This window comes from Drosophila subpulchrella, chromosome 2L (assembly GCF_014743375.2).
Source record: "Drosophila subpulchrella strain 33 F10 #4 breed RU33 chromosome 2L, RU_Dsub_v1.1 Primary Assembly, whole genome shotgun sequence".
In the NCBI taxonomy this organism is placed as follows: domain Eukaryota; kingdom Metazoa; phylum Arthropoda; class Insecta; order Diptera; family Drosophilidae; genus Drosophila; species Drosophila subpulchrella.
Genome location: NC_050610.1, coordinates 5,029,068 through 5,042,566, shown reverse-complemented (window position 1 = coordinate 5,042,566; position 13,499 = coordinate 5,029,068). Strand labels below are relative to the sequence as shown.

At 42.1% G+C, this 13,499-nt stretch overlaps 3 protein-coding genes across 3 annotated transcripts; 2 read left to right on the top strand and 1 right to left on the bottom strand.

Annotated features, from left to right (window-relative positions):
* Positions 1-725: 725 nt before the first annotated feature.
* Positions 726-6,396, bottom strand: LOC119546980 (long-chain fatty acid transport protein 4). Its single transcript, XM_037853629.1, has 5 exons — positions 6,345-6,396; positions 6,018-6,271; positions 2,411-3,040; positions 2,154-2,355; positions 726-2,094 (listed from the first exon to the last, which is right to left on the bottom strand). The coding sequence occupies exons 2-5, from the start codon at positions 6,122-6,124 to the stop codon at positions 1,153-1,155; spliced, it is 1,881 nt and encodes a 626-aa protein (XP_037709557.1). The 5' UTR covers positions 6,125-6,271; positions 6,345-6,396; the 3' UTR covers positions 726-1,152.
* A 507-nt stretch (positions 6,397-6,903) lies between these two features.
* On the top strand, positions 6,904-8,538 carry LOC119546785 (leucine-rich repeat-containing protein 58). Its single transcript, XM_037853342.1, has 2 exons — positions 6,904-7,550; positions 7,605-8,538. The coding sequence occupies exons 1-2, from the start codon at positions 6,978-6,980 to the stop codon at positions 8,319-8,321; spliced, it is 1,290 nt and encodes a 429-aa protein (XP_037709270.1). The 5' UTR covers positions 6,904-6,977; the 3' UTR covers positions 8,322-8,538.
* A 366-nt stretch (positions 8,539-8,904) lies between these two features.
* LOC119546156 (accessory gland protein Acp29AB-like) lies at positions 8,905-9,762 on the top strand. Its single transcript, XM_037852266.1, has one exon. It carries the CDS (start codon positions 8,905-8,907, stop codon positions 9,760-9,762), a length of 858 nt encoding a protein of 285 aa, XP_037708194.1.
* The last annotated feature ends 3,737 nt before the right edge of the window (positions 9,763-13,499 follow it).

Below are 13,499 nucleotides of genomic sequence, written 5' to 3'. Positions count from 1 at the left end.
ATTTGTCGCAATGTGATTTCATAAAAATGAATTTAAATAACCGCAATTTTAACCGAATTTTCTTTTAGATTACTATTTCCAAGAATTTATTTATGATGGCTTTTATTTTTTAATCAATATATTGATTTTATTGAATCAAAGCTATATTACATTTTGAACAGGAGTTCAATTATCAACTTTAATAGAGGTCCCCCAAAAAGTAAAAATGTTATACTAAATTACCGATGCTGTGAAATCTGTATGTTGTGAGCCCGTCCAATTTTCCGGTTAAACAGCTATCCAAATTATAGGCTCTGGTTAAAAGTAAACCAAATGACGGATTATAATTAAGCATTTATTGTCACTAATTAAGTCATGAGGTCTAGTCGCATAATAATAAGTGAGAAAGCAGCAATTATAAATTTACTCAAGTTATCGAAGATGCTACAGAACAGATTCCATAAATTACAACATCCCATATAATTAAATTATAGGGCGCATCTCCTTCATTGCGTTATTGTCGTAAAATGATTTACTCGCATGAACAGATTATATAATCTTATTAATCACTAATTTCTTGCCTTCTGTTGCACTTGAACGTCGGCGAGGTTCAAGTTTGGTTAATTGAATGCTCACGGCACGAGTGTATCTGTGTGCATTTCTATAGATTCGAGAGTCGCAGCCAATTGATAGATCATTTGTATGCAGGTGAGATGGTGTCATTCTCCAGCACGACAAACAGAGAATTTAAATACATCCAGTGGCGAAGAAACAAACTTTATTTGATACAAAAACATCAGAGCTTCTCATATGTACAGGCAAACGCAGCGGGAATGGAAGTGTGTATGCCACTAGAACTGACTAAACAATAGCTGAAATTGCACTTAACAAGGTTCTTTAGCAGGCTAAAAACAATTAAAATGCGTATAAGAGGCTATCAACTACACAAATGCAGATACAACTACGTTTACGATATATGTGCTTACGGTATACAAAAGTGCAATGCTGACATGGAATGTGCTTCGGAAGGATCTCCTAGGCTGTATGATCTCTGGTGCCGATTATCCCCGATTTCTTCCTCTCCTAGACTAAGTCGACTCGTGATTGTCTTACAAACTAATTAACAGCATATTGGGCAAAAGGCAAGGCTCAAACACAACTCCGTTGCAGCTCCTAGAAGCGAATCTCGTTGCGCTGCACCTGGTCGTACACCTGCGGCGTGAGCAGTTCGTATCGCCCCTTGGAAGTCTGGTAGTACAGCGAATCCTTAATCGCGTTGGGGTCGTAGCCCTCCTTCTGAAGGTCCACCTTGCGCAGTTTAAAGGTGCCGGTGAGGTCCACCTTGGTGAGCAGTCGAATGATCTGGGGACGGGCGTAGGCGGGCAACACCTTGGCCAAGTTGCTGGCGAAGACGTCGAGGTCCAGCTCCCGTTCAGGATCGTAGATGGCGGCCATGCCAGCCCTTCCCTCGGTGTGCGGAATGGTCACGCCGTAAACCACGGTATCCTTGTATCCAGCCACATTGCTGACCTGGGCCTCCACCTCGCTGGTGGACACGTTCTCGCCCTTCCAACGGAAGGTGTCACCAGTGCGATCCTTAAAGTACAGATAGCCCTTCTCGTCGGCGACCAGCAAATCTCCGGAGAGGAAAGCCATATCTCCGTGCTTGAATACATCCTTTACAATCTTCTTGGCAGATGCCTTTTCGTCAACGTAACCAAGGAACTCGCGAGATGGATTTCCCTTCACTATCTTGCCGATGAATACGCCTGGCTCGTTGGGAGCGCACAGCTGGCACAGGCCATTCTTGTCCCTAATGGGCTCTCCAGAGTCCGGATCGGCGCGAATGATAGAGATGGGATAGATCTTTGGCAGGATGCGCGACACGAAGCCGATGGCACCCACAGTGTTGTCGTGGTTCATGATGTTGGCATTGCCCTCTGTGGCGCCATAGAACTCGCCCACCTTGGCGATGTTGAAGCGCTTTACGAACTGCGGCCAAATCTGCGGACGAAGTCCGTTTCCAAAAACTAGGCGCACTCGGTGCTTCTGGTCATATTCCGATGGTTTCGTAGCTAAAATGTAGCGGGCCATTTCTCCGATATACTGACCAATCTGGAAATCACAAAGGCCGAATTAGAGAGTGATTTAGCAGGGCAATAAATCCCACTTACTGTTGCATTGTACTTGGCGCAGTCGGCGAAATAGTTGGATGCCGAGAACTTCTTGCGAATGGAAACCGTAGAGCCGAAGAGCACCGACTGACCCATGCACATGATGCCTCCAGCGGTGTGGTACAAAGGCAGGGGCGTGTAGAAGACATCGTCCTCCTGGAAACCCATGGTGTAGTGGATTCCAGCAGCAATAAACAGATACCTGAGAATAACAATGTTATTGATACATAATCAGCAATAATAAAGATAATACCCACCGGGAGTGAGATATGACGGCCGCCTTGGGCAATCCCGTAGTGCCAGAGGTATAGATGTAGACGAGCTTGTCGTGGTGGTTAACCTGCGTCTTGTTGGGCTTCTCACTGCTGGCGGTGGTGAGCAGAGCGTTCAGGTTCTTGGCCTGCGGGATGTTCTTCTCAGTCTGGGTGTTGTTGTTCTCATTATTGAACTGGAACAGGGTAAGGCTTTCGGGCAGATCCTTGGCCACATCGGAAATCGCTTCGAGGAAGTCCTCTCCGTAGATGAGGGCAGAGCAGTGCGCCACAGTGATGCTGTGCAGCAAGGAAGGACCACGCAGGTTCGTGTTGATCAACGGAGTGATAACGCCAATCTTGGAGAGACCCAACCAGGTGGCCACGTACTCGGCGCGATTTTCCAGCAAAAGAGCCACCACATCACCCTTCTTGTAGCCTTGCGCCTGCAGCACATTTGCCACCTTGTTGGAGTGATCGTTAACCTGGCGGAAGGTCCAGCGCTGCGTCTCGCTGACCACAGCCACCTTTTCCGGGTGGATTCGAACATTACGCTCAAAGACTTCCGCTACGGTGTAGTTGAGCCGCTCATGACGTTTCGTGTACCTCAAGAGCTTGATATAGGCCCAAAGAGCCCTGAGCAAAGAAAGAAATTAAAATTTGGTAATCAGTATGATTTTTTTAAAAACTGGGAACTTCTAATAAGATTAAAATAATTAAATAATCATTTCAAAGATAATTATGATTATAGCAGTTAAAACTGAGTAGTTTTCTTAAAATAGAAATATAGAATAGTAAATAAATAAATACAGTTCCCAGATATCAAATATAACTCTTACAAAAATACTGGTATCTAATAATATTGGTCCAAATACTGGTATTCCAATTTTATGATTCGTAAAATCCACACATGTATAGATAATAAATCCAACAAGGGAAAGTGTTTGATTAGGTACAAGTCGAGGGTAGTACCAGTACCGGCAGTATCTGCTCTCATCGATCGCGTGTTTTATGGTTAGTGGTTGGGGTCTGTAAAAACAGCCCACAGAAATCGAAGCTCGACAAGCGCAACAGCCGTGATGTGATAAAGCCAGAGATAAAACCGCCTGAAGTGGCTGCAATCGAATCCGAACGTGGTAACCTAGTCCGACCAAGCGAGCCACAAATTTATGACGTTGCTAAATACGAGCTGAGTAATGGAAAGTTCACGAGAAGGTCGATGGTGTAAAAAATCGTATATATTTTTCAAGACCTTTCAGATTTTGTGGAAGAAAGCTTCAACTGAGAAAATGAATAATAAATGAAATTAATAATCGGACTACATATAGCTGTACGATTGAAAATTTCCAACGTTGACTATCTGCTATTATATCTTATCTCTAAAGAGGATTATTGGATTTACTTGAAACATTTTCACTTGAACAATTACTAGTGTTTGACCTAGGTATCAATATTGAAGAAGCTATCAGCCAAATGAACAAATATATGTACATACTGACCCAAGTCAGATAACGTTTATCACTGAGTTTATGGTTATCAAATGAGAACTATGAAACTGTAATTCTTTGTTATAAGATATAAAATAATATTATATTAGTCATGCGTATATGAGTAGTGATAGTGCGCAGCAGTCGGCCGTTGACTCCCAAGATATGAGATCCATTTGACACACGTCGTATGTAGCAAATGTCTTTAAAAATGGTGCCTGAACACCAGGACCCGGGTACTAATATGCCCACATAAGAGTAGGTAAATTTGTGTAATTTGTTTATCCCTGACAATACTTTTGTAATTATTTGATAATAATTGAAATTTGCAACCGTTTCTACTTGCAAATTTAGAAGAGGGGTTCCGGTCTGAAAGCCTTTTCAAAGCACTCAAGATATAGAGAGATTTGATACGGTAAGTATGTGTGGGGTATAACAAATACAAATCGTTCGTTTCCCCGTGGCAAACATAGGCCGCAATAGTTCGATGGGCCGTATATTAGAAAGGGGAAAAAACTTGCACTCGACTTGGGACTCGACCTCATCGACGATCTCAATTTAAATTCGCTTTGCACCCGTGCGTACTTTGCACCGCGGGCAGGGCAGTGAAGTGTCGATAAGATTGCCGGCTAAGCAGTTGGCTAGCTTAGCCGTGTATTTATAGGGGGTTTAATCAGGCCTTATGACCCCCATCGAGTGGTTTGTTTGGTATTTTTGGAAAATCTGCACATGTTTGCTCGGAGATAAGTCTGCTGCCGAAGTCAAAACTTCAATACGTGGCCAAGGTTGACTGGTCAGACTTAAAATTGATCTTAAGAATCTGTTGTGAACGCAGGTATACGAATGAGTGCATATGTGCATATGTATATACGAAGTAAGTAAAGTCGAAACCAGTGTTGGCCTTGGCATGGAACTTGATCTGCTGTGTGAGACTCACTAAAGCACAAAATGCTTAGCAAATTATATTTTGCCTTCTTCTGCTGAGAAAAACTTGGGGTTTTTAGCGTGAAGCTTTAGTTTTTAGGCAAGTTTAATTGTCAAGAAATATTTACGAAAATTGATTGTAATACGTGAAGCATTGTATTAAAGCTCTTAAAAGATATATGATATACACAAATTAATATTTGAGTGCTTAAGGGGAAAATATTTAAAATAAAATACATTTTTTATAACCGTAAACGGCAGTAAACCTAGTAAAGAATCGCAAGCAATAACAATGCAGTGTTGAACTTTTTTTAAAATTTTTTCCTTGAAGGAAACGGAAATTTCCGACAATATGAATGCAGAAGAGTTGTCGCTTCCGCTATTTTATATAAATCGCAAGGTAGAACTATGCAGTATTGTATTGATACTTCCGATACTTCTATTTTTAGTCTTTTTCTAAGCCTACTAGTAAACAAAATGAAAAGATGGGCAAAAAATTAGACTGATCCTTAAAAATACTATGCTTTGGACCGCAAATAATGCCCTGGCAACCCTAGAAAACCCGAAATTTAGAGGCTGAGGCGACACTTCCGCCATTTTAATTGCTCAAGCTTCGTCTTTTTGGCGTACGTTTTCAAGAACAGATCGGTTAGTGTGCCAGTAGTCTTCCGCCTGACGCACTCGATCGCATCGATTAGTATGCGCGGAGGGTTTCGCTGGGCGACGATCGTACGAAGTCAATGGTAAATAAAAATAAAAGCGAGTTTGTTTTGGTTTTTCGTGGGGGTGGGCGACCTTGAACCTGAAGAAGTCAATAAACCTCGTAATCGGGTGACAGAAACTAATAATTTTCGTAGACAATTCGTCATAATTTTAATCATTTCCCCACGAAGTTTTCTCTTTTCAGTTTTCCACCAACAACTGGAAATGGCTGCTGCAGATGGCGACCCAAATAGATGGAAAACGAGTTTCTCTGCTGTTGAGGTTTTGAAACCAAGGGGCGAAATGCGGGGAACAAAGTACTTGTGCTCGTACTCGTACTCGGCTGATTTTCAGTTCTCTGATACTCTAATTGGACCCACAAAAGAAAAGCCCAGAAATGTTGTATTGAAATGCACACCCCAAGGGGGCGGTATTGTAAACTTATCACCGACTGTTTCGGGTACAGTGGGCCCCCGCTAAGGACCCCCCCCCCCACTCACGTCAGATCGCGGCTAGCGGTGGCACCCGCTATGTAGAACCAGCGCCATCCGGGTTTCGTCAGCAGCAGGGCGACCAGTGCGACGAGCACAGCAAAAATCCAGCCCATTGTGTGGAGCGTGTAGATGACGCAGGCGATTGCCAAGCCGAAAGCGACCGTTGCGCAGAAAAACCGAAATATGACTAAAAACCGCTGGCGTCGTCTTCGCTGTCGATCGTGCGATCCGTAAGTTATCGACTTTCGATCGGCCGGGCGCTGCGCGTTGCCAGATCGCCGGAAAGGGAACTCGGTTAGTACAATGGGTCAAATCATTAGAATCACTCCTTACATTGGTGCTGTAGAGCGCGCAGTTGTCTATGTTTATTATCACATTGCTGTTCACATAGTTGTCCAATAAGGTGTTGTGCTGTAAGATAATACAAAACAACAAATAAATATATGACTAAGATATTGCACTTTTTTTTATATTTATTTGGAATATTGGGAAAGTTTTTTTAAGCCCTTGCCCACTGTGTTGCTCCATATGCTGAACATACTACTTACTGTAAGCTCGGGCCTCGCATGACCAATGCCGGAGCTATTGTAACGCAAACGCTGATAACGTTCGTTGCGCTGTCACAAGAATCCATTAAACATATAGAAAGGCAAAAAGTGTCGGCGAGCCTTGCGAAATAGCATTTTCCGGTGTTTTTATTCGAATAGCTGCTAACTTTTCAAACAATTGCAGGTGACTTGTTTTGGTTTTGTAACTTGTCCTGCGCAGTTTGATTTTTAAGGAAAGCTTTTTATGCTGTAGTTCGGAACCAGATCCTGAACTATCGGTATAAGTTCCGCCACTAACTATCGGTTGTCCGCGCCATTCTATCAGCTGACTTTATCACGAGGTGGCAACGCTCTACGTCACTGCAAATGTTTTGTTTTATTTAGCGGGTTTTTTGTACTATCTGAAAACCGCCCCGCCATGAAAATCCTTTGCGAGGTCCAGGTGGTGAACCGCACCACCCAGGCGAACAGGACGCCGCGACCCGTGAAATCCACCCTGGCCATTGGCTACAAGCAGAGCGCCAGGGACTCGAATGGGAACACCAAGAAGGAGCTGGAAATGGTCCTCTTCAGCGGGCAAAACAAGACGGGCCACCGCTACAAGGTCAAGGACAACATCCACGCCGTCCACACCAAGTTTGTGCTCGACGGCAAGGCCACCATTGGCTTCCTACAGCCGGCGGAGAACCTGCTTATCAAGTGCGATCCCATTCAGCTGAAGGGATTCCTACAGACCCTTAAGCTGGGCATGGACGGCAAGGACGCCATCAATCTGAGACTGAACATCGCCTCCGCCACTGCCATACCCCAGAAGGCGCAGCCCCAGGTGCGCATGGTGGTGAGCAAGCGGAGCGAGTACCCCATCAAGGGATTTCCGCGCACGCTCAAGTCCCTGACCATCAACAACAGCCAGCTGGTGAAGCTCAGCTTCGAGGTGTGCTCCCTGCGGAACCTCACAAAGCTGGATGTCAGCGGCAACAAGCTGACCAAGGTGGATTGTCTAACGTTCCACGATCATTTAATAATCCTTTTGTTTGCCTTTTAGATTCCCTCGGAGTTGGGTCGTTTGGCCCTGACGTCCCTAAACCTGAGCAGCAACAGTCTGGGTGAACTCAACGACTGGTGCTGGCTACGGGGCACTAAGCTTAGACAGACTCTCGGCGAGCTGGACCTCTCGAGCAACGGACTGACTTACTTTCCCCCTCCGCTGGTAAAGTTTGAAAGCCTAGTTTCGTTGAACCTCAACCACAATCAGATTAGTCGTCTGCCCTTCGGCATCCGTCGGCTGCAAGCACTGCGGAAACTGTACGTGTGCAGCAACAAACTAGAGTCCCTGCCGGCTGCCATCGAGGATCTGCATGTAGACCTGTTGGATGTGTGGGGTAATTGCTTCAAGTCCTTCAATGCAGAGGCCGACCAGCAGTTGTCTAGGCAAAAGGCGACCGCAAACTCACCACATCCCTTGTGGCTACAGGCCGCCCGAGCCGTGGACAACTATAAGCTTCCTTTGCCGGCGGGCTCCGTGCCCGCTATACTCATCGAACTGATCTGTGAAGCACCCAAGTGCCTGTGCGGCAAGCTCTGCTACGCTCTTAACAAGGAGGATATTTTCCAGCGAGTCACAATGCCAAAATTCACCAACATCAAGAACCTCACATACAGCCGCGAACACCAGATATACGCGGATGTTGTCCTTTGCAGCCCCAGTTGCAGTGTTTCGGTGCACCGGTGCATCGGTATTTTCAGCATCAAGTTTCCTTGATTAATTGATTAGGTCTAAGTCATGTTAAGCCAACGTTTAATTTATATTGTTTGCGTACTTTCATTACTGGGTTACTTAATCTTATTTAAGTTTACTTATTTATATATATTTGCAACATGGTGATGTTCTATCATACACAATTATGTTTTCATTCCCCCATAAATTATCTTGTTACACTTAAACTGCCAATAAAAGCGAATTTAAAATAGTTAAGGTATATATACAAGTGTTTTTGGGAGTAAAACTTTATCAAAATACATGGAAAAATCCGAGAATATCATATTTACTATATCGTCAATATACAAATATTTTATAATTTCCGTTCGTTAAAGAACAATTTCCCTTAGATGATTTTAGCAACATGATTTTCGTGTGCAAAACAAGAGCGTAAGAATGCTATATAATATTGACACAGTTTAGATAATGATAACCTATTGTACCAATAAAATTTCTTGATAAAATAGAAATAAAAAGATCAAATAAGCTTATCAACATGAATATTTGAAGACACTATATAATATAGAGTCGGCCAATGTTTTCTATATCAGTGCTTTATAAAGTTTCAACTTACTTGGTCGTACAAATGGTGAAGTCGAAGACATTTATCCTCTTTGCATTTACTGCGTTGGATATTATAGGATCTCTGGCAGAAGACCAAAATGCTAGGCGCTTTGTATGTCTGTTATCGGACCCTCCCAATCAATGCAGTGCGTACTGTGTTTCAGCACTGCAGCCAGTGATTAACCACATCACAAAAGAGCAGCAGGACTCAAATACCTACGAATTAAAACTTAATGAAACCCAGGCGAAACTAGATCTAATAAAAAACCAGTTGACGACGACGCAGATCCAAATGAAAGACCAGCAGATCTTCCTACAGACAAATTTGACCCAGTCTATCCCACAGGACCTCAAGGAAAGACTGGACAGAATTGAAGGCAATCAGACACTCCTAGCAGGCGAACTTCAAGCAATTAAGAGCACTACGAAAATTCAACTAACCGCCATGCAGGACACACTATCCAAAGTTGACCGGAGAACCATGCTGCAGAACTATCAACGGATAGGAACGAGATTATTTTACATAGAGCATAACTTGTATGTGAATTGGTGGACAGCAAATACGATCTGTGCTGAGATCGGTGGCCATTTGGCAGCATTCAAAAATGATCAAGAGTTTAACGGCATAGCTAAGCAACTTAAGCAAGAAAACTACTGGTTGGGCATATCGGATCCTAAACAAAAGGGCGATTTTAAGAGTGTGGCTACCGGCAAGCGAGCTCCCTATTTTAAATGGCGTTCAAACGAACCAAATTATCGCAAGTTCGGGCGCAGCGATGAGCACTGTGTTTACGTGTATGGAGTCAGGAACTATATGATAGTTTTATCTTGTACCAAAGATCTTATGCATTTCATATGCCAAGCAGACAAAGATGTGTAAGGTAACAAAAAAGTAATACATTTAGCATTGACACATAAAGTGGAATACCAGACACGGCATTAAAAAAAATGTTTTTTTAGCAAGAATTAAAAAAAATATGAAAACGGCTTTGGATTTATTTATAAATAATAATTGGATTTATTAAAAATAAATGTTCCAATTTTTTTTTTAAGTTTGGGCTTGGATATTGTTTTTACATTGGGTTTGGGTTTGTGTTTCGCTTTCGCTTCGAGTTAGGAAAAAAGATAAGCGGTTCCACAAAAAAACTAGATAAACATTTTTATTTTGGAAAGATTTGAACATGTTCTTTCTTGAACTACTATAATGGATTATCGAATTCTGCTAATTTTCGAGGCTTATAATGGTGTGCAACAACTTGTTCTTTACCCCTTTTCTTTTTATTTAGGCGTTTCCTTACGGTGCCAAAGTTCTCTAAAAAATACTCATACGACATGTATGCCAGATATAATACTTTACAAAAATACCGTTTTTTTGCTTCCCAACTTTGTCATCTTTCCGATTCCGGTCCATAAGAGTACAAATATGTAAGAAAAAACTATTTTTGGAAACCTAAAGTTTGAATCTGACACTATAGACATTTCAACCAAATCTATGCCACCTATATGAAACACTCTTCCAGCAATTAGGAAAGTAAAAATTGGGTAACAGCATTTTTAGCACGACAAAATTATAAAAACAATTTACAAATTTAATATATCTATGGAATAGTTGACAGCTTCACATTAAGATTGCATTGATTTCTTCTTATTTGGGTCACAGCCTGTAGGTTGGGTACTCCTTGGATGCAGTGAATCTCCTTCCTTTTCGATGGTATAAAGACATTCACACGCACGCTTGGTTGCTTACTTTGGTTGCGTATTACAGAAGCTCGTTGTTTTTATTATTAAAAGCTTCGTGCGTATGTGACTTGCATAAACGATTTTTTATCAGCCGGCTCACCTACTCACTCCACTGTGCGCCTTCTTACTTTTCCACCAGATACGCTCATCCCTTTAATACCCTCTTTTGAGGTCCTATCATTTCATTGGATACTTTAATAAAAAATTTAAATATTTTTATATTACTTCTGTGATAATATAAGCAAGACAAAAAATCAAAAAGAAATTATAATCTTAAATGAAAATCCATTATCAAAATAAAATAAATGGTGGGACTAAGCTTTTCAATTTAAATTTAAATCAAATTTAATACAATTTGAACTTTCTTTGAGAAGCATTAATATTTGAGGCGTTAATCCTTGTAGTATTTATCCACCCGAAGCAGAAGTAGAAGTAGAAGTTATGTTTGAAAGGGTATCCAAGAATTACCAGGGTGATTTTTCCAGGCCTTTTTCTTATCGTTTGTCGTTCTTTGCTTTTCTTTTGCTTTATCAAATCAAAACTTCGAAGCGATGCCACTTTTTTAAATAAGCATAAACAGGGACACAGCCTCGCAGGACTCACCCACTCGATTGCTAGGCTTTAATGTGCAGCTGGGGAATAAGGCGACGAAGGCCGAGATCCTTTCAGAGGGAAAAGCGAAAAGGATGAGCCATGACTTGTGGCAAACTCGAGCCTAACTATAAAAATGTTTATCAGCATTTGGCTGGTGCAGGGGCGGAGGGCAGTGGGGCTCGGGAGTTTCTCTAAGCTGCCCCAAATCCAATTTTGAGCAGCGTTTAAGTGTCCTGGCTCCGCTTCCGCTTCCTGTTCCCCATCCCCATCCTTCTCCCCATCCCTTTGGCAGACCTTCCTTTTTGTTTGCTATGCAGATGCGTGAGTGGGTGGGTGGTTGTCATTTCGTGTGTGGGTGTGTTTGCCAAACGATGTCCTTTTTGCTTTTCGGCCCTGACTTTGTCGCCTTGTGTGGGCAAATATTTGGCATGACTTTACATTTGCAGTAAGCCTGAAAGTAGGCAATAGAATCGCCTAATGGGAGAAAATCTCTGCCTCCATGTGCATATGGAATGTTGGTTTTGAGGGTGCAATTTGTTCAATTCATGAGAAAAACATATTTGATACTCAGAAAACTAGATAAATAATTGCTAATAAATAGTAATAAGCAATATTAATAAATCTGACAGGCAATAGATCATTTTAATAATTATCAATCAAAACAAAAATAATTGTATTTATTTATTAAATACAAATCTAGAAATATTCTTTGAACAATTTCATAGCGGTTTATTCTTATCCCCTTAAGATATTAAATAAATTATTCCTACTTAAAGTTTTCTTTGTAAAAGAAAACATTTCGTTTCACTTTTTCATACTTTTAAACTCTACTTTCTCCAAGAATTTAGGGCTCTTAAGAGTGAGCTATGCAAAACATTTTGATCTGGCCGTCTCAGGCCACTGAAAATGTTGTTAGCTCACAAATTTGTATATTTTATACACCCATAAATGGAAAAAATCCTTATAAACCATCCAGACCATATAAAAACGTTTCGAAATTTGGTCTGTCTGGACCCCTGCTCTCGATAAAAGCAACCAACCCCGAATCATTTGCACTGTCCCAGCCTAAAACGAAAAGCAAAAACGAAGAAAAAACAAAACAGCAAAAGCCAACATCAAAATGTGCCAAGTCAGCTAAGGGAATGGAAATTTAGCAGGTCCCCCAAAAATGCCCCCCCATAAAGTCCACGCTCGGAGACAGTAAAAACTCCATTAACTGTCATCAAAAATGCATTTCGCATGCATCAAACCGAAATGGTAATGGCCAGGGGATCATCAAATAGAATAGAATGAAATGGCGCAAATCAAAACACATTGGCATAAATCAAAGGGCAGGGAAATTTTGGGAGGCCGAGACCACTTTTATGGCTAATCCTCGAAGGAGGCCACAGTCAGACCCGGACAGATGACTCCCCTGGCAACATTTTTATGCGCAAATTAACTTTGCAATTGCCGGGAGTTGGGGAGTCCGGAGTTCGGAGTCAACTCCGTGGATCTGGGGTGGATGTCTGGGTGCTCTGGGCGCCGTGTCACTCCCCCTGCATTACATAAAATTTATCCCCAATTTGCGTGCAGCGGGTAAACATTTTATTTGACTCGTCTGGGCGCTGCTCCACTTTGGCTTATCAAATTTTATTAGCAGGCCGGCAAATTGTGCAACAACAACAGCGCAGAACATCAGCCACCACATTACGGGCCAAATAAGCCGTGGAGCCACAAGCCACCCCAAAAAAAAAAACCGAGTGCAGCCCCAGTTTTTCGACCTCCTCACAAGGTATGATTTGTCGCCCGCTATCAATTTCTTTAACACAATACCAACATCCCTCGAAAAGGAAGGAAAAGCAAGCGGAAAAGTGCAAACACACGCGAAACTGTCGGCGACCCCCTCGGATTTCCATCACTTTTTGGGGGGCTTGTCGCCCAGACGCGTGCAGGGATCTAATAAAAACGTTTTGATAGGCTTATGACCGCCTTCTATAGAGCCAAGTCTCATTCCTCCAGACCCTGTATATTTGTCTTAATAATATTTCAAATTTACCCGCTAACTGTTACAGCAAATTTAGATAAGACCCACAGAAAATCAATAAACTCACTTAAAGACTTATCCAGAGGGGTGGAAAAAGTGTTTACCTTGAGGAACGGACTAGAGGAATTTGTTTTGGTTGGGATCTCACGTTTAAAGTATGGTCCAAAAGTGTTTATATAGTATTCGAGATCTGTGAAATAACAGCACTTTAAACTAGTTAATATGTATTTTTTAGGGCTTCTTAAATTATTCTTTGG

Excerpts from the sequence above, each read along its gene's own strand:
- LOC119546980 (XM_037853629.1), bottom strand. The coding sequence starts at position 6,124 with ATGGGCTGGATTTTTGCTGTGCTCGTCGCACTGGTCGCCCTGCTGCTG. Across the intron at positions 2,356-2,410 it reads GCCGTCATATCTCACTCCCG|GTATCTGTTTATTGCTGCTG; the intron begins GTGGGTATTATC and ends TGTTATTCTCAG. Across the intron at positions 2,095-2,153 it reads GCGCCAAGTACAATGCAACA|ATTGGTCAGTATATCGGAGA; the intron begins GTAAGTGGGATT and ends TGTGATTTCCAG.
- LOC119546156 (XM_037852266.1), top strand. The coding sequence starts at position 8,905 with ATGGTGAAGTCGAAGACATTTATCCTCTTTGCATTTACTGCGTTGGAT.
- LOC119546785 (XM_037853342.1), top strand. The coding sequence starts at position 6,978 with ATGAAAATCCTTTGCGAGGTCCAGGTGGTGAACCGCACCACCCAGGCG. Across the intron at positions 7,551-7,604 it reads GCGGCAACAAGCTGACCAAG|ATTCCCTCGGAGTTGGGTCG; the intron begins GTGGATTGTCTA and ends TTTGCCTTTTAG.